We start from the raw sequence: 23,952 nt of genomic DNA on the forward strand, positions 1-23,952 counted from the left end.
AAAGCACTTCTCAGCCTGCGCTGGGCGAACTGCCCCGATGTTCACCTACTGAACTCAGTATCAGTACCACAGGTAGAGGGAACGGTCCCTGCTCCACCGTTCTGCTTCATCCTCACCTGATCCTGTGACCAGTAGTTGTTAAAACAAGCCACCTGGAAGGTTGTTCTGAAGTTGCTCTATGTTCTGCCAGGAAGTGACTGTAATTTGCTTGCATGTCTGTGTTTTGACACCTGTCATGCCGACAGCTACTGTATCTGGCTAGCTGCTGAATCCTATTACTGTAATCTGGGGATTAGCATGTTGAAAGGGGGAGACTGGTTCATTGACCCTGGCAGAGCTGCATGCAGTATTCTATATTTATCTGATCTGCATCACTACCTGACGGCCAAAGTCAAAAAGCCTTCCCTCCAAACCCCGTTATGACATTCTCATATCTTCTTGTGGTGCTTTTCCTCCGGTCCTTTAATGTAAACGACACTAACAGGTTTGTCTGGGGATTGGATTGCTCATAAAACTCGTGTTCATCATTCTGTGTATCCAGGAAGAATGACTCTGAAAGATCATTGGAGCAGACTTTTCTTGGACCACACTGCCTTTGAGAAGGAGGCTGTGTGTGACCTCAGTAAAACAGTTCCCCTTCAAACCAGTGTTGAACTCTGCAGTGAACGACATATATTTGGAACGTTTTACACCAGTTAGTCCACAATAATTGTTTTAGGAGTTCAGAACTGCTTGTCGATTTCATTTTCAAGAGTGAATACGTGCACAAGGAATACTGGTTTCATTGTAAAAAGGTTGCAGTCCAACACTGTAACCTTATCAGAATCAGAATGAACTTTATTCTGCAGGTTTGTGGGTACGTACTAAGGATTTGACTCAGGATCCTAACGCTCCCATCATGAAAAAAATCCAATGGAGCTGCTGTAGGACTGGGGTGATATGGTGAAATGAGGGAGTTTTCTACGTAAAGCAAGCAGCTAAATTCTGAACCACTTGAAGCTTTGGAGGGATTTTTTAGGAAGACCAAAGAGAGTAATAGTAATCAATGCGGGAGGTGACGAGGCTATGAATAAGAACTGATGCAGAGTGAGGGGAAGGGAAGGACGAAGGTGAATAATATTCCGTAATTTAAAGCATGCAGATTGGGTGATTGTTACTGACTGAGAGAGCGCTGCAGAGGAAGACACCCAGACTCTTGACCTGACCTGAAGGGGAGAATTTGGAGCCGTCAACTGAGACAGAGAAATTGGACGATATTGCCAAGGGGACGAAAGTAAATAATGAAAAGTACGGTTCCAAGGGCGGAGCCTTGGCAGGGGGTGGATGGGCACCAAAATACTTTAGTTGACTGAACTGAGTGTGACCAGAAAGGTAAGAATGAAACCAGTCAAGGGGGTGTCAGGATGCCAATTCTAGATCATTTGTGGAGAAGGATTCAGTGGGAAATTGTCTCAAAGGCTGCACTCAGATCCAGAAGAATGAGAAAAGAAAGTAAATCAGCATCAGCTACCATCAGAAGGTCGTTGGTGATTCATATGAGAGCAGTTTCAGTAACAAGTAGATATCCTTTTAAAAGCAGAAAGTCACATTTTTGTTAGTAGTTCCTGTAGTTAATAATCATAGTTATCTGGATTGACTGACCACGTCTTCTTGCTGTGCACATTTAAAACAAAGATTTGCGTCTGAACTGAGCAATCTTCTCCCACAGTGGAAGAGTCTGACATAATAGATTTGGAGAAGCGCTATTGGCTGCTGAAAGCCCAGTCCAGGACCGGCCGCTTTGACTTGGAAACCTTCGTCCCGCTGGTCTCTCCTCCCATCCATGCCTCGCTGAGTGAAGGTAAGTCCTTTCTAGTCTCCATTCCCATAGAGTGAGAACAGATTCATTGGAAACGAATCAAAAAGATGAGCAGGCATGGAAAAAAACGGTCCATAAAAACCTTTGTCTTTGTAGACTTTATTTGCTAACTGTTGTATTGATCTGTGCAGCTGACCTGGTCTGACCTTCCAAGAGGATTTTGATAGCTTCTATTTAACAGTCGCTTTACTTTGAAGAATGATGACAGAAGCTGGGACCCTCTACCTGCTCATTGAGCTTTTTGCTCATAACCTTTATTAGAAAACTCTGTGACAACCAATGTAATCTTTAAGTATTGGTGTTTGGATCTTTTCCTTTCCACAGGATCCTTTGCATTTGTGATCTTCAGTTTACAAACTCCGAATCTTAACGAGCTCACATGCAATTATCTCAGAATGGTCTCTACAGTGCAAACAGACTCCAGTCCCCCCCCCTCCCTGCAACACATTTGGTCTCTATTACAGCATCACATCATCATTAGTGTTTTTCATGCTGTGTTACAGGCCTGTTTCATGCCTTCGATGAAAATCGGGACAATCACATCGACTTTAAAGAGATCTCTTGTGGACTCTCAGCCTGCTGTAGGGGGCCTGTCGCTGAAAGGCAGAAATGTAAGTCACGCTGTGCTCCTATCTGCCTTTAGATAAATAAACCCCCGAGAGGCTTTCCATAATAATACAGCTCCCTTATCATAGGGATTGCAGAGCTCTCTCCTCTGTGGCTCTGATTTGTAGCCTGAAGTCATCTCTTGAAAATGTCCCTGATTGGCGGGAGGCTACAAAATTGACGCTATCAGCATTTATACTACTGCTTACAATTATTGTTTGTTATTTTTTCCAGTTTGTTTCAAAGTGTTTGATGTGGACCGTGACGGGGTTCTGTCACGAGATGAGCTCCACGAGATGGTGGTTGCCTTGTTGGAGGTGTGGAAGGACAATCGCACGGACACAATCCCTGTGAGTAGTCGCTCAGACTGGGAGAGCGTCCACCTTCCTGGGATGGACACGAGGTTCTGTGCTCAAACGTTCTGTGTTAGGCTGCGGCTTGAGGAGCATTATGAGATCAATTCAAACAAAATGTCCCGCGTGCTGTCACATAGTGGCGAGGTTGATCTTCCACCCACAGATATATTTAATAAAAGGGTGATTGATCCATTTCATTGGCTGCTGTTGGGAAATAATGGGCAGAAACGTGTGCTCTGAAGATGCAGCCTTAAAGCTACATTTAGCTTTGACAGTCCATAAATTAGTATTTGGAAAGGAATAGCCTGTAGCCTGGTAATAAATGCTTGGGACCTCGTACTCTGACTCGTATAGTTGTCTATGCTTTTATTTGTGTTCTAAAGCTCCAAGAAGAAGAAACTGAGAAAATCTTTAAGTCCAGTGAAAATGCAGCAGAGCGGTACATTAAGAGTTCTTACATGGTCTTGAAACCTTCTGAAAAATATGGGCAATATTTTGTTTGCTTTCTTCGATTTAAGATCTGGAAAAGTATGGATAAAATATAAATATAAATTTATATTTAAATTGAATCTTTTATTTTTGACTTGGTTATCGGTGTCCTGGACTTTAGATAGACTTTAGCTGATAGAGATCTTACGGATGGGACATGTACACTTACTCAAAAAGTTCATCAAGGCTTTTAACTGGACATATGCTTCTTAAGCTTGGTTTGATTTAAATGCCAAAAAAACTATGGAAACTGCATGTTTTTTTTTTTATATCATTTTTAAATGTGGATTTAAGAGTTCGGAAACTGCAAATAATCTGTATTTAAGGTAATCCAGTTGTGATTGAACAGTGTTCCAGATTTTGATTGGGTATTAAAAAGCCATTGAACAGCCCTTGAGCTAAATGCTGACTCACAGGCCAGCTTCAGCATTGTGTTTTAGGAGTTGTGGAGCTTACAGGTAGTAAATCCTAACTACTGTAGATGTGGTCAGGTTTTATACTTAAATATCCAGATTGCTTGAAAAACTACAAGGAAAAACCCCAAAGTTAGAGATTTAGTTCATGGAAAATGTGTGGGGACACTGCACGTCCATATAAAGGTAAAATAATTCCTCCCTGGGCTGCAGAATGTTCCTCCAGGATTGGAGAGCTGAGCTGATGTCTGGGTTTCTCCACTTACATGTTGTTGCTTTTCCTGCAGGAGCTGCACAGTAGCGTGTCGGACATAGTGGAGGAAATCCTGAAGATGCACGACACGACCAAGGTGAGACACAGCTCTGAGAGCCTCGGCCATCTCTGGGGTGCTCACCTTCAGACATATGTCTAAAAGATAAGGATGCTCTACTGATGGGGCGGTGATAATAGAGAGAGCAGTACACACACACACACACACACACACACACACACACACGCACACACACACACACACACACACACACAGCAGTCTGTCCTGACCTCTGCTGTCTGGCTCCTCACCAGCTGGGTCACCTGACCCTTGAAGACTACCAGATCTGGAGCGTGAAGAGTGCGTTGGCCAATGAGTTCCTAAACCTGCTCTTCCAGGTCGGTATACCAGCATGCTGTGATTGCACAATACTGCTGCTGGAACTAGAACAGCATTGATTCATGTTGTGCTGGATGTCTTGTCCCAGGTTTGCCACATAGTGTTGGGCCTCAGGCCTGCCACTCCTGAAGAGGAAGGGCAGATCATCAGGTACATGGCCTGTTTACTGGACTTTTTCTCCTTCTAGATTGTATGTGTGTCTACATCTAGTGAGGCTTCTGTGTGTGTGTGTGCAGGGGCTGGCTGGAGAGGGAGAGCAGACATGGGCTGCAGCAGGGCCAGAACTGGTTCCTGATCTCCATGCTGTGGTGGCAGCAGTGGAAGGACTACGTTAAATATGTAAGTAAAGCGGAAGTAAAGAAGCGTCAGCTTCACACAAAGCATTCTAGACACTAAATATGGATGCTGACAATCAAGCAGCTAAATTCTGCCCCAGCTATTTGGCTGTATTACTGATGAATACATGTCCCTCTTTTACACTGAACATGATAAAAAGACATCGGCTGCTGTTTGAAAACAGCACAGACCTGGTGTAATCTGTGATATAATCTGTTATATAGATAGTAACTATATATTGACTATATGTGATATAATTAATTTTTACTACATAGTCTTGAAAGGGATCTTTATTATTATTATTATTATTATTATTATTATTATTATTATTATTATTATTATTATTTTTATACCCAAATGACTATAGAAAGGCTTTGTTCCCTTTTCCAATCTCTGGTTTTTCCAGTTTTGGAAATTCCAAGTTGCCAATTCCAGTTTTGGTTTAGTTCGATTTCTCTTGAAGAACTAATTATAAGAGAATGATTATGAGATGGTATTTTAATCTCATTAGCATCTTCTATTAGCAGCGAGCATGGCTAGCATTACTAAAGCAGCTGTCTCTGTGTGCATTCCTGAAGACACGTAGTTCTTTAACTCCTGAGATCTTCACGAGTTTTTTTATAGCTTGTTCTATGACCCACAGGTTGAAGGATCGAGAGGTTCACATCTGGCAACTTTTCAGTTATACATTTAGCCTTCTTGTTATCTGCTTTAAGTCTTGCTTTCTCATGTACTGAATGAAAAGCTGATGAGATGTGTTGAAATGCAAAGGTTCCTTTGTACATAGAGTGCTGTGCAAAAGTTTTAGGCAGCTATGAAAACTGCTGTAAACCTAGAAAGCTTTTAACAATATAAATATTTATTATTTATTTTTATCGAGTTTACAAAATGCCAAGTTAATGTAGAAAAGAAAACTTCACATCGATATTTAGTGTTCCTACCCTTTGCCTTCAAACCAGCATCAGGTGATGTGAGGCCAACTTTAAAATGTGGAAGGGCCGATCTAACCCCCGCCAACAAAGAGGTTGTAATGGCTGTGATGGTGAAGCTCTCAGTGTTACAAAAGCCATTTTACCTGATCTACCAACAGGGAAAAATGTTAGAGTTGTACACAAAGTCAGTGAAATTATTTCAAGGTAACCACGGGCAAATCAAAATAAAAACCCAAGTTTAGATACCCAACTTAAATAGTTCCTTCAGACTGCAGTAGATGTTTTAGCGCTGCCATCGAACTATCCATGGCAAGAATTTACAGCGAGATTCTCAATCAGGAGTGCATATTTCTTCTTACCCTAACTATTAAATGCTTTGTTTGTCACCTGATCAGAGCTGATAAAGATTCAGCTTATGCAACCAGAAGCTGCAGTATACAGTTATGGAGAACACATAAAACACAGCACAACTAGCATCGAGGATTATGCTTTCATTTAACCAGTAAGGATACAATTCTGAGCAAAAAGTGGGCTTCCTTCATACAGACGAACATGGAGTACCACCCCGTCAATCACTGCTGCAGTCAGCTGTTTGGGTTGGCCACATTTCCATCTTTTACATTTAGCCAGTTTTGGGAAAGGAATGAACACCTAAACATTCCCTGATTGGTCAGTTTCTGATGAGGGTTTTTGTTGGATTTTAGTCGGATGTCTGATCGGCCAGTTCCACCAAATTGCACTCCCATTGTTGAAAACATTCTTAGTTCGCTGGAATTTTTTCATATCTGAATAAAGCCTTTGCACAGCACTGTGGCTTCCTAGTGATCCTCTAAGCTAATTAGAAATATCCTCACTGATGCTCAAAATTGGTCTTTTTCTCCTTTGAGTCTTCTGCTTGCAGCATCTACACCAGTGAGTGCTGTCATCAATGCGACGTGGTGGCTCTATCTAACATGCCCTGTATTGTTACGTAACCTGTACAAAATCTGTTACACGTTAACCCAAACCATAAAGCACACAGAGCTGGTTTCTGGATCCCTGAAGGGAAACATGGCTTTACCAAATAAACAGCCTGATGTTGAGAAAAAGGCCTTTGATTAGACCTGAAGTTAAACAGCAAAATGAGTTCCAAGGTTTTTTTTATTTCTCTCATGTCCCATTCTCCATCATTCGTGTACTGTCTGCTGTGTTCATTGTATTGTTTTGAGCATCTTTAACAGTAAAGCTGCTGTAAAGGTCTGCTGTTAAACATTAGAAAGGTACAAATGATGGCAAAACTTGTTGTTTTAAGTCCTGGGAAATATCAAATGTTTCTGAAGTCTGATGGCTCAGATTTGTAGGATTAGAGTTTCAGACGTATCAGGAAAGCTTTATCTGAGCCATGTAGGAACAAACAGACCTAATTTATGGCAATAACTCTTTCCTGCTTCGTTCAGACCCAATATGTGTTTCCCATTTCTGACATGTTGCAGTGATTTTGTCTGAGCAGGTTCATCGCTGTATGTTTCTCTGGTTGTTATGGAGACCACCGTTAACCACTAACCATATTGAACACTGACAGGACAGTCCCTGGTGTTGTCTTCCTGTCCAGGAGCATAAAGGGATCGTTGTGGAACAGCCGTCCATTCTGAGCTCCTTCAGAACCCCCATGGCCACAGCCACTGTGGAGCCCGCACAGCCCGACAGACACGGGGGTCTGGGATCCTTTGGCCCCTCCAGCCCCTCAGAGGAGAAGTCCCCTGATGCTGTGTCCAGTGCCTCAGAGGCGACAGAAACTGGTCAGTTATCCTAAAGTTTCATACTCAATAAGAGCTTATAGTGGGGTACCCTGTTAAAGTTGGTTCATGTGAAAATAGCTAAATGGCAAATTTTAGATTTAGTTCTATCCGGTGTATTTATGTGGCTCCAGATTGTAGTAGAAGTACTATCGGGGTACATGAGGAGACAAACGGGTCCATTCTGTTTCTAGTTATATACAATCCAGAATTCAAATTCAATTTAAATCAGTCTGATTCATTCTAGTACATTCAATTAAAAAAAATCCAGAGCTATTCTCACACAGTTCAATACAAACCAAAATACTGTACAGTTTAAGCCAATTAATCACATAATGCTGATTAAACAGAAAGGCGCCATGAGAAAGTGTCAAGCTTCAAGCATTTAAGATTACTGGCAACGTGTCTTTAGTGGAGGATTTATAGCGCAGCTGTCTTTGCAAAAGACTTTTTGATTATTTAACCAAACTGGAGGGTTTTTTAGCATGAATGACGTGTTTGAGGCCATGCTACATCCTCTCCAATAGATTTAGGTCCAGACTTTGACTAGGCCACTCCAAAACCTTCTTTTTAGTGTATTTGGTCCATTCAGTAGAGGGCTTGCTTGTGTGCTTTGGATCATTGACCTGCTTCATGGCTTCAGGTCACTAAGTGATGGTCAGACCTTCTCCTTGGGTATTTTCTGGTAGAGAGGAGAATTCATGGTTCCATCAGTTATCACAAGTCATCCACATCCTTAAAGGGGATGGCTCATATTTCTCAAACCGGTTAGACTTTTGTATTATTTTGTATTTATTTCCGTTCTTCTTGCTGTTACATCACGGCTCTTTTTGCAGAACATCTAAATAAGGTAATAGACGTCCCGCCATTTTTCTGCCGTGTTTAGTTGTCGTTTTGATTTAGGATTTTAAACTGAAGGATGCTGAAGCTGTCAGTGGACAAGTCTACATGTTGGGTTGTTGGGTGTGTTAACTCACACAGTCACTCCACCGGCCCCTGTTATCAGAACCTTGTCAAAGGTTAAAGGTTATTTCTGGTGGGAATCCAGTCAAGTATCCAAAACATGAGGCTTGGCTCTCCATTTGGTTCGATTATACCTGAAAACACAGCTTTGCTTTAAGAAGTGTGCTTAGAAATATTCCTCATTCATAAAAAATAGGATCTTAATTTCTCTGACTAAAATGAGCATTATTGTTGTAGCAGTATGTAGAAGATGTGGTGAATCCTGCTCTCTCACCTGACCGTATTGTTGCGACTGTTTGCTGCGGTTGTTGACTCTCCTCTCCTCTCCTCTCCTCTCCTCTCCTCTCCTCTCCTCTCCTCTCCTCTCCTCTCCTCCTCCTCCTCTCCTCTCCTCTCCTCCCTCCATGCCCCAGCAGCACTGAGTCCTCAGCTCGCTCCCTCAGCAGCAGAGAGCTGCTTCGCCCGTCAACACAACATATCAGAGAACAACAATCAGTGCTTCTCTGGAGCCAATGGCCACCTGCCCTCCCAGCTGACAGCACAAAGGCCCGGAGCCATCGACAACCAGTCTCTGGTCACCACCGATCCCATAAAGGCAAGGAATGCTCTTACCTTCATCCTGTATGCACTCACCTGTTGACCCGCACAACCAGTGCGAACCAATGTCCTGCTCTTTTATTTCCACGGAGGAGCACATGGTTGCAAAGTGGAACGAAAAGGATAAAGGATTTCTGTTGTCTTTGCTAATAAGTATGTAACAATAGATCCTCTGACAGCTCTAAAAAGAATGGTATGGTTGGAGGAACTGCAGATATTCACAACATAGCCGGCAGTAAGACAGAGGTGCTCTGCCACAAACCATGTGAGAGTAAAAAAAACATGTGGGAGAAGGCGAATGGTCAGATTTCTTTACTTTTTTTTTTTTTTTTTTAACTACGTCTTTAAATGCTTTCACTGAAAACTTAAACTGCACATCACCTTGGACACACCATCACCACAGTGAAACACGGTGGAGGCAGCGTCATTCTGTGGAGATGCTTCCTTCTGTAGTTACAGGAGAAAGTGGTCAGCTGGTGGGGAGATAAACGTTGCTAATGCAGTAATTTGGAGAAAAAGCTGTTTAAGGCTAATAGAGAGTTAATACTGGTGCTGAAGTTCACCTTCCAGCAGGAAAATAACCCTAAACACACGACCAGAACCAGGATGGAAGGCTTTAGATCAGGGCATGTTCATGGGTTAGAGCGGCCCAGTCCAAGTCCTGTCTAAATCCTATAAAGGTTCTGTAGCGAGCATTTAATAATGCCGACAGTCTCCAAAGGAGAAAGGGCTAAAACGTCAGTCAAGGTTTGAGCTGTACTGTATATCACATGTTTCTGTAGCGGCTGAGACGCTGGAGCTCATGCAGAGTTTAGACTGTGTAGGGGTGGAGAAAGAAGCTTTCTGGAAAGTGAGGGTCAATCATATTTAATCACATTGGATATTATTGCAGTGTCCAGATTGTGTAATTGAATATTTAGCTAAGATCGCCCAGGCCTCCTCTAGACGTGCTTACCTGGTAGATACTCACTCAGAAGGGATGGATACAAAAGCTAGCCACAGATTTTTATTTTTTTAAGCAATTTCTGAAAACTGTATTTCCTTTTCATTAGACTTTATAATTAAGCCCGACATTTTTTTTATTTTTTAGATTTTTTGCAGCATCTAGTGGCTCGCTTTTTATTGACAGTAGACTGACAGGAAAGGGGCGGAAGAAGGGGAGAGACATGCAGCAAAGGACCGCAGGTCAGATTTGTACCTTTTGGCCTTTGGTGACCTGGATAGAGAGCGGTGCTTTAGTCGATGGTGAACGGCTTCCCACGGGCCTGTGGTCAGCTTTTCTGCTGGGCATGTCTGACATCTGAGAGTGGAAGCTGCGCTGCCTCAGAGACGACTCCAGGATGACGCCGTCCACCGCAGGGTCACCTTACAGTCAGACAACTATATCATCCACGCTTTTGATAATTAAGGAACGCTTTTGCTTTGGTCAACAGAAATTAAACACAAAGTGCTTAAGAATAGGTTCCACTTTGCAGCTTGATTTTTAGTTTGGTAGCAGAGGTTGTCGTTTGTTGTTTTGTTGTTGTCTGGAACCAGATGGCGTTTCCATTTAGTTTTTATCTCTGCTGTTTATTGTAATAATAGAAGGCTGCCAGCTTGTACATAGCAGGCGGACACTGTCTCTGACTGTTATGTGTAATTAGAAGCGACAGAACAGCGTTTTTTTGTGTGTGTGTGTGTGTGTGTGTGTTTTTGGTGGTCCATGCTTATGTATTTGCTGTGCTTTGTCCCCTGCAGGCCCCTACATTAACCATGGAGGGTGGCAGGCTGAGGCGATCCTTGCAGCTGGTGCCTGGTAGAGACTTTGAGGTGGTGCCGGAGCCAGTGTGGCGGGCCCTCTACCACTGGTACGGTGCCAACCTCAGCCTGCCGCGGCCGGTGAGTGAAGCGAGCGCACCAGCCCGGTGTCGTTACCTCTACACCCTGCTAGCGCCCTGTGCGCTGTAAAAACCAGAGCAGGAAACGTCTCCAAGGCTGACAAACTGACCCTTTCCAGGTTCAAATCCAAACAACTTTATTAGTCATCTAAGCGGGTCATTTGTGGCCTCCTGGTTTGCAGATTTGCTTCTAACTAAAACAAAGAAGAAGAAAAACCTGGCCCACAGGTTTAGCAGGGACACGCATTTTTCCTTCCTTCAGTGATTTTAGTTTTTCTTATTTTTTCCTTCTATGTTTTGTTGGGCAGCTAAAAAAGAATTGAAATCATTGCAGAAGTTCCAAAACTTCAAAAGAGCGTGGTTCTGTTCGTCAGCCCACCCTCCTGGAAGATTCAGTCAAGATGCTCCTCTGTCGGGACCACACAGGACTCACGGTGGCGCCGTCAGTCCTCCCCCCCCCCCCCCCCCCCCTGACAAATTACATCCAAATCCTTTAGGAGGAGGAGCTACTGGAGAAAATAAGTCTGCCTCAGTTCTCTGCTGTCCTTCCTGTAGAGTTTCTGTCTGTCCCTGATGTTTATCCTGGACAGAGGTGACCTACGACACCTTTGTCCAGAAGCTTTATCCTCCCATCGCATGTATATAGCTTCACACCCGCTAGCTGCTGATGCTAAGTAAGCGCTGCACAGGTAGCCACACCATTCTCTACCACACTCTGGTATAGAGCATCCTGCCTCTGGTTAGGCGCTAGGACCTCCAGAATCCGCCTTCTTTACCAGCTTAACCGCTGACCTTCACGTTCCTGATGATCAGGGTTGTACTGTTCTCTTCCAGGTAGTATTTTTAGCAGCAGCTTCCTCCCTATGCTTTGATGCAAAGCGGTGATGGTAAACTTTGCTGCTGTGGATGATGGTGGACATGGTCCAACCGTGAAAGCAGCAGACCGTTGGACTGGACCCGATGCTCCCTCCTGCAGCTCATGCTTGCCGTATCTTAATACTCGTCAAACGCACAGACAGAAGCACACGGATGCTTTCTGGGTTGTTCAAAATAAAACTGCTGGCACGCTCCACTGGTCAGTACCACCAAAACGACCGTCCGTATTTGTTAAATGCTGCGTGGTACCTATGGATCAAAGGCCTGGTACCGGTCTGAGGCCCGGTGGTAAGGGAACCTCTGCTGTGTGTGTGCTGTCGTAGACGAGCTGAACTTCATGGCCTAGATTTACAGAAAGCTGCTCTCTCCTCAGAACAAGCCTGGCTGAACCAGAATGTTATGCCTTGTACCATCACGCTGCTCTCTGTGGGACTCTTCCTTCTTTAACTTTCCTCTCCACCCCTACAGGTAATCCTGCAAAGCAAGACTGGTCAAGCAGAGCTGGAGCTCTTCCCCCGCTACCTCCTCTTCCTCCGCCAGCAGCCCGCCACGCGCTCCCCCCAGTCCAACATCTGGGTCAATATGGGTATGACCAGCCTGCGAATGTTCCCACCGTATTTGCCCCCACCAAGAGGTAACGTAAGCCTGCAGCAAGACCAGAGCAAGCCGTCGATCAATGCTTCCCTGAGCAATCCCGCATCTCCCACCGTTAATCTTCCCTGTGTGGACTGATCCAAGCCAGGCAGAACTGTGGAGAGGCCCGGGGGACGGCCCAGTGGCCCATGGCAGGCTAATGGTTCTGAAAGTTTAATGATTTGGCTATTCCCACCTGCACAGCTTTGCGGTGATGTCATAACAGTATCTGAAAGACGTCTGAACCTGACTACTATTAGAAAGCACAGCTAGGTTTACAGGGCCTTGCAAAAGAGCCGTCACAGTACAGCCACACACTAAAACTGACTTTACTGAGTTTGTATGATAAAGCAGCACGCTAACCTGACGCCGCCAGATAGATTTGCTCCGCATATCCATCTGGAAACCTTCCGTTGAAGTAATTTTGGGAAGGGGCGAAAATACTGGTTAGCTGATTGGCCTATGTTGGTGATAGACGGGCCAAATAAACCAATCAGATTCGTGGTCGCTCGTAACAGAGCGACGACAAAAACACAACCACAAGCCAAGCTACTCTTGCTGCTGCAGGTAAAGGCTCGTTAGCTCAGCAAAGAAATACTCTGTAATTCCGATAAAACTTGCTCGATAGCCACGCTAACGCTAGTTTCATCGGCTGAAGTCGCCATGTTCTTTAGACTGAACTGTCACGCTTCCGGTTGCGTCACACCTCAACCCGCCTCAAAGCCAACGCTGATTGGACGTTCGTTTGGTGAACGGCTCCAAATTTTCTTTAACGGAGAGTAGCCAGACTGATCTGTGAGTGAAACCTTGAAAGCTCGCGAGATCAGGATGGTCTCACGAGGCTAGCACAACGCTGTGCGCTAGCGTGAATCAGAGGGAAAGGATGCATAGTTTTAGTTTGATGCTGCAGTTTACCTACCAGCTTTGCACATTTCAAAACTTAAATTGTTGCTCGTTCTTCTTTGCAAGTGACTCAAGCTCAGTCAGACTGGCTGAATAGCATCTGTGAAGAGCAATGCTAATGTAGATTATTGATTAGATTTACGTCTGGACTTCAATTGAGCCATTCTAAAGTCATCAAGCTGGTAGGTGAACCTCTGTCTCACACTGCAAAAACGGACCTAAAAATAAGTAAAATTTTCTTAAAATTCGATTTTTTTGTCCTTGATTTGAGCAGGTAGATTATATTATCTGCCAATGGAATGAGTATTTTGTCCCCTAAAATAAGATAATTAGACATCCTGCACTTGAAATGAGACGATGGAGATGAATTGTTCCTGTTTTAAGTGCAAAAATCTTTGTCCATTGGCAGATCATCTTATTTACCTGCTAAAATCAAGGACAGGTACACTCATTTTAAGAAAAGTTTACTTATTTTTAGTTCTGTTTTTACAGGTCAGGCGTTTTGGAGAAACAGGGTTTCTTCCAGCGCTGCTTTCTTTTCAGCTGAATCCATCTTCCCATCTTCTCTGACCAGCTTTCCTGCGCCTGCTGAAGAAAAACATTCCCCCGTAATGCTGCCACCGCCATGTTTCTCTGTGAAACGGTGCGTTCAGGGTGAGGTGCAGCATTGCTTCTCAGTTTACATGGGCAGCCTTGTCTCAGTAGGCCAGCAGCAGCTCCATCCTCTCTCTATGCTCAGATGAGGCACTGAACAGAGCTCTGGCAGATGTTCCAAGCTTGGAGATCGTTTTCTGAATGATCCTTGGTCGTCATGATGCTGTTTGTTCGCTAGTGTTCTCTGATGATCCTCTGAGCCCAGAAACTGGACCGCTGGATTTACGCTGAGATTAAATTAAACGCAGACGGTCTGTATTTACTGATTCCATCCCATCTGAAGGTAACCGGCTGCACTGCTTCTATTTAGGGGTATCAAAGTAAAACAAAGCCATGTGTTCTTTTCCTTTCACTTCACAATTATGTTGTGTTAGTTTATCACATGAAGTCCCAGTAAAACACACCGAGGTGTGTCCTGGCAGCCTGAGCAAAGGTTAAAGGGCACCAATGAGCCGCGTTACTGTAGCTGGAGTTCTTGCTACAACACTTTTACAGCAGAAATAAACACGGCTTTCTGATGAAAAGAAACAAACTATCCCTGCTGCTGTTCTGCCGATAAAGGGACATTTGATGGTACAGAGCCTGTTTGGATCCTCCTGCATAATGAGAATAGCTTCACTTCACCTGGGTGTTTCATTTCTCTGCTGATGAAGAGCTGAGATTCTCTGGACCTTTGGGAAGTCATTTGGGCCCTAATGGAGTTCGGGATGCTCCGTAGGAGAGCGCGCTCTTCCAAATCGTGTCATCAGATCCGGTTTCTGCCCCAGAACAGCGCCGGCTTCCACGTTCACTCGCTCTGTCATTACTGCCTGGGCACTGAGACCCTTGGGAGGAATATCGAACGCGGATCAAATTACGTGCAGGATAAACGGGCTGCTTCATAGCGTGCAATGGTAGAAAAGCAAAGCTGTGCAGGTGGGAAGGAGACTACCAGATTTCTTCATATTTATTTTTAATCACCATCATGTTGAATGAATAACAGGACTAATTGATTAGCTTGTGTTTGATTTCACCGAGTCCTGAATTCACCAAGTTGATTTGCTGATTATTTGACCAATCAAGCCTGCACTGATTGACCAACAAGCCTTTTTCTTGCTGCTTTCTTACAACTAATCCTCAATCAGCTGATGGCAGTTGCATCTGTGAGCTTGTGTGTTGGTCTGGTTCTGGTTTGGTCTTATCTCCTGATCATCATGGGGGGTTTCTCTTGTGTTTGGGTCCGTGGCTAAATGTTTTTTTTTTTTTTTTTTTTTTTATTCTCCCAGGAAACGTCCCATCGCCAAACGCTCCTCTGAAGAGGATGCTGGCTTATACCGGCTGCTTCAGCCGCGTGGCCACCATCAAGGACATCCACCTGTACCTGTCACAGAGGCTCCGCATCAAGGAGGAGGACATGAGGCTCTGGCTCTACAACAGCGAGGTTGGCAAAGATCTCTGCTCATGTTCAGCATTTATAGCTGGCAGAGATGCTTGTTGATAGAACCTGGCTCGTATCTTAACCTCCTCCTTAGCGCCAAGACTGCTCCATCAAACCTACGTTTGTTGGTTTGTTGGCCGTTTGAATCTAGAAAAGAGTGGACCTGGTGCAGGAAAGCAGCAGTTATTCTGTCTGCTGAGAGAATGATCTAACGTATGGACTACTGCAGTAATATTAATGTTATCTGTAAGGTTTATTTATTCTTATTTTGATACATAGACATATGCTAACATTTACAATAAATGCGAGATCAGATCAGTTCTGAGTGCAACTCTAAAGGGAAAATGTTAACTTGTATTGGAGATGGTTGTTTAGGTTTACTTTATTTTAATATGAACACCTTCTCCACAGTTCTAGGGGAACACAGGAGGTAAAATGTAACATGTTTATTCAGCCGCGCCCTGATTCTAGCAAACCAACATATTATTTGCCTGGGTGGAAAGTGGCACTGCTTTATTTCCAATTTATGAATGTTTGTCTTTTTGTATGATTTGTTTTTCTCCTAAACAAAGAAAAGTACTTTGTTTCAGCCAGCTGACTGGCAGTGTGTAGCGACACAGGGGGGTTGGGCTATTGTACTCTGTGCTCCTTACATCTGGAGAAATCTCCAGACACTTTCTCTGGTATCTCAGTGAAAGGCTTTCAGTCCATAGGTTTTAAAGCAGTAAATTATAAAATAAAATAAAAACTTTTGTAATGGTTGCTGTGGTATGACCTTCTGTATAGAGTGGATTTTTTCCTTGCACTGCAGAAAACGGAACTAAATGTTAGTACAATTTTCTTGAAATGAGTGTATTTGTCCTTGATTTGAGCAGGTAAATAAGATGATCTGCCAATGGAATGTTTTGACCCCTAAAATAAGATAATAAGACATCCTGCACTTGAACTAAGAAGATGGAGATGAGTTGTTCCTATTTTAAATGCAAAAATGTGATTCCATTGGCAGATAATCTTACTTACCTGCTCAAATCAAGGACAGATACACTCATTTCAACTTTTACTTCACCTTTTTGCAGGTTGTATATCTTTGAAGCATTTTTATGGCACGTTTATTTGGCTTTGAGGTCACATGTTTTAATTAAAGCAACTCTCATCCAACGCTTGTGCTTTAGAACTACCTCACCCTCCTTGATGATGAAGACCACACTCTGGAAAGTCTGAAGATCCTGGATGAGCAGCAGCTGGTTATTGAGGGTATGAGAGGCGCTCCTCCTGAGAATGGCTGAGTCATGAAGGACACATGCAATATCTGTTTGTTTGTCCACAGTCAGGAACAAAGACATGAGCTGGCCTGAGGAGATGTCCTTCATCGCCAACAGCAGTAAAATGGACAGACACAAAGGTCAGTAAAAGCAGCTCTCTGGGATCAGGGTGTGATTTGAAGAGGCATCATTCAGTCACCGCGGCCAGCAGGCTTAGCATGATTTCACACATCATCTAGAACATGGACATCTCCAGCAGGATCACGTCGCCAACATCCAGCGGAGACATCAGTCCATCGATGAGTAGAAAGCGCCTGCTGGTGCTGATCCTCCTGTAATTAGCTTCTGTGAAAAGAGGAGGATCAGGAGGAAACGCTGACAACCAGGCTGGGGGTAGCAGCTGGAGTCAGAGCGGGATCTCTCCAGAGAATCTGACTCTGCTGGACGTGTCGTTGGTCAGGAGAATGTCAAATCAGCTGTGAGGGAGCCAAACAAATGGGAAGCAAATGAAACATCAGAGAAGATAAAATCAATATTTCCCTTTATAATCCCAGAGAGGGGAACCCCCTCCCTTAGGGGGAAACGTGCTGCCACCCTGAGGGGCCCACAGGGATCAATCTGGGGTCAAGGGTCTCGCTCAGGGACCCAGAGTGACAGCCTGAGTTTTGAACCGTCAACCTTTAGAGCCTCTCCAAGATGTAAGCGGCTCTATCCACTAGGACACCACTCCCTCTCAAGATTTAAGAATATGAGATTCCTGGATAGGAATCTGACCACTCCAGCTCCTCTGCTGGGTCTTCTGGCTATGAATGACCCCCATGTGACACTTCCTCCTCTTCTTCCTCCTCCTCCTCCTCCTTTTTCATTGATTTAATGCTCCAGCTGCTGTTTACCCGGAAACAATCATTTTACTGTCAGATGCTGGGTCTCTGAAGTCAGATGTCAGTTTATTTGGGTTTGAAGGGATGGTGTTTGCCTGCGGCCATGGTGTGACGTTCTCTGCAGTAAATGCAGCAGGCAGCAGCCAATCTGCCCTCTGACTGGAGAACAGGAGTTGTTTAAGCTAAAACTCCTCAGCCATCAAAGGTTTAGTAGCAGCTCAGGCAGGTGCTGCTTTTTTACCTGCTCACTTCTGCAGGACCCGGGTAGCATCATCTCTGATGTGCAGCAGCTTTCTTCTCCTGACCACCTGATTCAGGCGGATGCTATGATAAAGCTGTTCTCTCAGAGTTATTGTTAGGAAGGTTTTTGACAGGAGCAAATGTTTCTTTTTCACCAATGACTTTAGTTTACGGCTGAAAACAGCAGTTTGACTCAGTGACTAAGCTCCTCGTGTTGAGCATGTTATTTCTTTGGCTGCTGTAGTCTTAGGACTCTAAACGCATGTTTTCTCCTTCCTAGTTCCTACGGAGAAAGGAGCGACGGGCCTCAGTAACCTCGGCAACACCTGCTTCATGAACTCCAGCATTCAGTGTGTGAGCAACACCAAGCCTCTGTCGGACTACTTCCTGTCAGGAAGACACCTCTACGAGCTCAACAGGTGCTCTCTCCCTTCCTGCCCGGCTCGTGCCGGCTCGTCCTGAGTGTTTACTCCGTGCTCACCCTGTGCTCACCCTGTGCCGTTTGCCTGACAGGACCAACCCCATCGGGATGAGAGGGCACATGGCCAAGTGTTACGGAGACCTGGTGATGGAGCTGTGGAGTGGGACGCAGAAGAGCGTGGCGCCGCTCAAGCTCAGGGTGAAGCTTCCTTCCTGTCTGCCTAGCAAACTGGAGTCATGCGAGACGCCGCGCCTTTCTGCTGCCGTTGGTGTTTACAGCTCGTCTTCTTCTCTCGGCAGTGGACGATAGCAAAGTATGCCCCTCGTTTCAACGGCTTCCAGCAGCAGGACTCCCAGGAGCTACTGGCGTTCCTCCTGGATGGCCTCCATGAAGATCTGAACCGGGTCCACGAGAAGCCTTACGTGGAGCTGAAGGACAGCGACGGGCGGCCGGACTGGGAGGTGGCTTCTGAGGTCAGCTGTCTCTGGTTCCGTCTTTAGCTACACGGGCAGAGAGAGGGGCTTCAGCTTTACACTCCTTTTCCTAAGTTGTTTAAATGTAGAGGCAGATCACATGCTTTAAAAAAAAAATCTATTTCCTCCAAGAGCATCATCTCCGAATGAATGAATCCAGAGCTCTATCTAGATTCTAGCAGGGAGACGTTTGGGATGAATGAGTTTGTTTTTTCTCCAACTGACTCACAGACGTCATGGTGTCACTAGACTACCTGGTTTGTTTCTGTGAGGCTTAAAAACCTGGAGAAGGATGATCATTTCAAGCAAGTAAAAGAAGAAAGAGTTGGTGTGTTTATACTATCAGGCTGTTATCATGTTTATCATTAATATACAGTCATAGTAAAAAGAAAGTACACCCTCTTCCTAGAGTTTCATGTGTCAGGACACAATAATAGTTATAGACAGGTGTGAAAAGCAGGTAAAAAACTCACCAGATTCCACACTTTTATTATTGTGAAGCCAAACACTGAATGATCAGCAGGTCACAGAACCACACGTGGCTGCAGAACCAGCCCAGGTCATCACCCATCCATGCTTGCCAGTTAACGGTGAGGTGTGCACCGCCTGAGCCCAGTGAAAAGCTCTCCATTTAGCTTTCATCCGTCTGACATCGTCTCAGAAGACAATCAGAATCAGACATACTTTAATAATCCCAGAGGGAAATTGCTGCAGAGAGAAGGGGCTTCCTCCTGGCAACCCTTCCAGTGAAACCCCGATTGCTCAGCCTTCTTCTAAGTGGATTCTCCAGAACGTTTACCGCTCTAATGAGGCCTGTAGAGCTGAAGATGGCGCTCTGAGCTTTCGCTCAGCGTTCCACAGTCTGACCTCGGGGAACATCTGGGAGAATTTTTCTATGTGTCTCAGACGCTTTCTCCTCGTAAAAAAGTGTTCAAAGCCGGCAGCTTGGAAATACGCTCAGAACACTTCCTAGACTGATGAGGAGCATCCCTTGGTTCTTGAACTAACTGCTGATGCTATTCCATCCAGGGGTGCATTACATCAGCACAGCTGGATGCTCCAAAGCAGCAAATCCTGTGCTTTTATAGAGCAGGAGCCACTGCTGGATGCAGTTCTTACTAAAAAGGATGATGTGGATTTTTATGCAAATAATGTTGTGTGTAAATTATTGGAGAACCTGATAAAGAGGCAATATTTTTTTTAGTATGTCCTGATACAGACAAAGCTGGTAATGTTCAAACGTATTATTCAGTAGAGTGAATGATCCCTCCCTCTACCTAATTTCTAATACTTATGTAGAAATGTAAGATGCGGTCACAGTGCAGTTAGTTTCCCTGGTAACTGTCTGGAGGCGAGGCGTGAAAGATGCCAAGGGCAGCCACCAGGAGGCGGTAGAGTATCTATGGTGTCCCGGGGTTTTACTGGATGGCATTTTTGGTAGAGTTGTTGTTGAACGCACTGTTGAACCTAGCTGTAGACGTACGGCGAGCGAAAGGCTGAAATCACAGAGCAGATATTTAAAAGTTCAGCAGAGTTTAGCCTCTGATGTGAAGGCAGCACATTTTGTAATGAAATCAACAGGATTTAATTTTTCTGCCGGTAAAAAGGAAGGTTTTAAAGATGACAGCAGTGTCCACATCACTGCAGATGTTGTTCTCATACTTATTTTAAATAAAATGTTAAACCTAATCAATGGAAAAGAATAAGATATTTAAACTCTTTCAACTGGACAGAAACTCCTCAAAATCAGAGGAAGCTAAGTGCATTTTTCTTTTCCAACTCAGTCCGCCCCAAGTCAAAGCGTCTCGTTCTCTTAATGGCTGGATCACTCCTGCGTCGGTATCAGAGAGCGTTGCTTAAATAGCTGCTGCTGTTCTAACAGCGCTAACGTTGTTACCTCCGTGTCAACGTCTCTCCTTCTGCAGGCCTGGGAGAACCACCTTCGCAGGAACCGCTCCATCGTAGTGGATCTGTTCCACGGCCAACTCAAGTCCCAGGTGAAGTGTAAAACCTGCGGTCACATCAGCGCCCGCTTCGACCCCTTCAACTTCCTGTCTCTGCCTCTGCCCATGGACAGCTCCATGCATCTGGAGATCACCGGTGAGTACGCTGTGGAGAAGGGCTCCTTTGGGGGAAAACGCCCAGAATCATTTTCTGTGTCGTGTCTGCAGTCATCAAGCTGGACGGCTCCACGCCTGTGCGGTACGGTCTGAGGTTGAACATGGATGAGAAGTACACAGGGCTGAAGAAACTGCTGAGCGAGCTGTGCAGCCTGAAGCCTGAGCAGATCCTCCTGGCTGAGGTCCATGCTTCCAACATCAAGGTAGTCACATGGTGGTGAGCATAGACATCATAAACCTAGACGCCTCGTTGGGCGGGTTCTGCCTATGCTGGGGATGCGTCAGAGCGTCCGCCATGTTGAATGTGGCAAATCTGCAGTTAGATTCAGTCACTTAAACAGTCTCAGAGGGACTTTAATCTCAGAATTTACTTTATATTCGTAATATCTTTATTTTTGTAATATTACAAGTTTATTTTGTATCCCTCTTGGCTTCATTCTCCTGACTTTATATTCGTAAAGAATAAAAATAATCTAAGAATCTAACCTGGCCCTTTTACTCCAGGACTAAGATAGTTCTGCAAACTGTAACTATTCTGGAAATGTTCCACCTTAATTGTCATAATATGACGTTTTTCCCATAATATTACCACTTTTTTTATATTCATAACACATACATATATTTCTCTCTCTCTTTATTTATATTTATATATATATATATATATATATATATATATATATATATATATATATATATATATATATATATATACACACACCTATTTATTTAGAATACTTCAAAATCTATATATGCACATCGATCAAAGGCCAATCTGGCTGCCAATATCTATCAATTAATCTCTCTATATTTTTTTACAAGTATATGTAAGCTCCATCTATATTGTTCTATCTGAATACTTAAAACATATACACAGGGAACATAGACGTTCACTACTTTCTGCCACATACAATATGGCGGTGATGTCGACGTGCAAACCTGCGCCCAGTGAGGCGTCTACGTTTATGATGTCTATGGTGGAGAGGATGCAGCAGTTACTCACTGTCTCCTACTGGACTTCTGCGGTCTGATGTGTTCAACGTCTGTGTCCAGAACTTCCCTCAGGACAACCAGAAGGTTCGCCTCTCTGTCAACGGCTTCCTCTGTGCGTTTGAGGTCCCGGTCCCTGGTTCCCCAACATCTCTGAGCTCGCCCACGCTCACAGGTTAGAACCTGCCAGCAGTGTACTGTTCATTCTCTAGAGCTCTGCATGATCATCTGCTACTCTTTCGGTCATTTTTCACCTTTTTTGTCTTATTTGACCAGACATCACCCCAACCGCTAACGGCTCCGCTGCTAACGGGCACCTGATCCCCAACGGTGGGCCCGGCACCATGGTGCCTTGCAGCCCAGAGATGCCCATGGTCAACGGGGTTGCCAATGGACATATCACACCTGTGCAGGAGAGCCCTTTCATTGGCTACATCATCGCCATGCACAGGAAGATGGTGAGAATTCACTCCTTGTATTGCAAACACGTCAGTGCAGTTTTAAAGCGGCCACCGTTGTTTAGAAGTATGCAGGTGTGTGCAAACCTGTTACCTGCGCGTGTTTGTGTCCCTTTTCAGATGCGCACAGAGCTGTACTTCCTGTCATCTCAGAAGAACCGCCCCAGCCTGTTTGGGATGCCGCTCATAGTTCCCTGCACGGTCCACACCAGTAAGAAGGACCTGTACGACGCCGTCTGGATCCAAGTGTCCCGCCTGGCCAGCCCACTGCCCCCACAGGAGGCCAGCAACCATGCCCAGGACTGGTAATTATCTGTGGCACGGTTATAAGAGGTCCTGTTGATTGAAGCTCTAACTTTATGAAAACCCAATCAGATTCTCTTCCTGAAACTAAAACCCAACATTTCTGTACAGTATGTAGATTTCTACACACGAGGCCAAAGCCTGAGGGAGAATCTAACAGGAGGAATCTTTAGGTTATTAAATTTCCAACCAGAACCACTACAATCACAGAACAGGACCCAACAGGGCGTCCTGTGTTTACTGTCTCAGAACCAACTTGGTAACAGCAGGAAGTGATGCTGCTGGTTCTGCCGGCTCTGGTCTCTAGTGCAGATGCACGGAGGGTAAACAGGCCGAAGCTTGCTGGACCTGTGAAGATCACATGGTGAACAAACCAGAAGGTTACAATGAATACGAACATCCATGCAACCCAATGTTAGCCAAGTGGATCCAACCAGACTCCTTGTTTTAAGTTCTGGTTCTGTGTCTCTGTTTGTCTTATTAAGCAACAGGCTCACAACCCCACCAGGAGGAATTTTGGAAGGCACGACAAAACCAGGGTTTTCAGAGAGGAATCGTTCAAAAATGTGCAAAAAGCCTTTCTCTGCCAGGAAGCTGCATTTTCATTTAAGTTCAGCAACAGTGAAAAGTTCTGAGCAGGAACTCCCAAGAAAATGTTCACTTCAAATCCTTGCTGAGCTCTAACCGAATGGTAGGAGATCATTATTTTAAGAATCATGTAAATAGGGGCGTGCTCTAATAGCGCTGGAGTAGTAACACGACCAATATACAGAGGCCTTAGTCCTCGATGCGGCTGACCCGGGTTCAGTTCTGGCCTGAGGTCCTTCAACACATGTTAAATGAAACCACTAGTGGTGTAAAAACCCAGAAAAAGAATAAAAAAAGAATCATGTAAATAAGATAATAATAACAAAGTTGACTTATCACTGATCCATAATCCTAATACTTTATATATTAAAGTTATTTTGCTTAAGACAATAATATAAAATAAAACTGGGTGTACATCTCAGTTCATTTGGCCTTAGCTTCATGAAGCATAAGAAGCAGCACAGAGCGGATTACCAGTCACTCATCTGGTGAGAGACCACCAGGTGGCGCTGCTGGGTCTGTATACCTCAGACACGCAGCATTAACCTCTGACTAAAAACCTTTTGCCGGGTATGGGGAACTTTCCAGTCTAGTTTTATCTGTCACCAGGGGTGGTAGGAAGAGGAAGGGTCCATGTAGTCAGGAGCAGAGCTGCCCATATGCTTCTGCTGCTTTGTTCATCACTGCTGAGAAGCACACTCTGGTGACATCAGGCTCAGAATCACAAGCGCAGATTGTTTTTTTCTGCTTCTAACTTGCAGTGACGACAGCATGGGTTACCAGTACCCCTTCACTCTGCGGGTGGTGGGAAAAGATGGCAATTCGTGTGCTTGGTGTCCCTGGTACAGGTAAGATTGACGGTCAGGAAGCATCACATCTGGTTC

The 23,952-nt window shown here is 44.6% G+C and overlaps 1 protein-coding gene across 7 annotated transcripts in view; it reads left to right on the forward strand.

Moving 5' to 3' along the window:
* Nucleotides 1-23,952, forward strand: part of usp32 (ubiquitin specific peptidase 32) — a 66,088-nt gene that overhangs the window by 35,342 nt on the left and 6,794 nt on the right. For 2 of the 7 annotated variants that reach the window (XM_036149421.1, XM_036149426.1), the window contains 23 exons: nucleotides 1,709-1,840; nucleotides 2,362-2,469; nucleotides 2,699-2,814; nucleotides 4,010-4,072; nucleotides 4,288-4,371; nucleotides 4,461-4,522; nucleotides 4,609-4,711; nucleotides 7,202-7,418; nucleotides 8,792-8,973; nucleotides 10,713-10,853; nucleotides 12,197-12,362; nucleotides 15,184-15,338; nucleotides 16,508-16,589; nucleotides 16,663-16,737; nucleotides 17,999-18,137; nucleotides 18,232-18,337; nucleotides 18,439-18,612; nucleotides 20,538-20,712; nucleotides 20,784-20,935; nucleotides 21,783-21,894; nucleotides 21,996-22,177; nucleotides 22,298-22,482; nucleotides 23,830-23,916. In XM_036149421.1, coding sequence (XP_036005314.1) covers nucleotides 1,709-1,840; nucleotides 2,362-2,469; nucleotides 2,699-2,814; nucleotides 4,010-4,072; nucleotides 4,288-4,371; nucleotides 4,461-4,522; nucleotides 4,609-4,711; nucleotides 7,202-7,418; nucleotides 8,792-8,973; nucleotides 10,713-10,853; nucleotides 12,197-12,362; nucleotides 15,184-15,338; nucleotides 16,508-16,589; nucleotides 16,663-16,737; nucleotides 17,999-18,137; nucleotides 18,232-18,337; nucleotides 18,439-18,612; nucleotides 20,538-20,712; nucleotides 20,784-20,935; nucleotides 21,783-21,894; nucleotides 21,996-22,177; nucleotides 22,298-22,482; nucleotides 23,830-23,916 — 2,998 coding nt within the window. The remainder of the gene's footprint in view (nucleotides 1-1,708; nucleotides 1,841-2,361; nucleotides 2,470-2,698; nucleotides 2,815-4,009; nucleotides 4,073-4,287; nucleotides 4,372-4,460; nucleotides 4,523-4,608; nucleotides 4,712-7,201; nucleotides 7,419-8,791; nucleotides 8,974-10,712; nucleotides 10,854-12,196; nucleotides 12,363-15,183; nucleotides 15,339-16,507; nucleotides 16,590-16,662; nucleotides 16,738-17,998; nucleotides 18,138-18,231; nucleotides 18,338-18,438; nucleotides 18,613-20,537; nucleotides 20,713-20,783; nucleotides 20,936-21,782; nucleotides 21,895-21,995; nucleotides 22,178-22,297; nucleotides 22,483-23,829; nucleotides 23,917-23,952) is intronic. The other 5 variants (XM_036149422.1, XM_036149423.1, XM_036149424.1 and 2 more) reach the window with 5 other exon arrangements.

The sequence above is a fragment of the Fundulus heteroclitus genome, chromosome 18, assembly GCF_011125445.2.
Source record: "Fundulus heteroclitus isolate FHET01 chromosome 18, MU-UCD_Fhet_4.1, whole genome shotgun sequence".
Classification (NCBI taxonomy): domain Eukaryota; kingdom Metazoa; phylum Chordata; class Actinopteri; order Cyprinodontiformes; family Fundulidae; genus Fundulus; species Fundulus heteroclitus.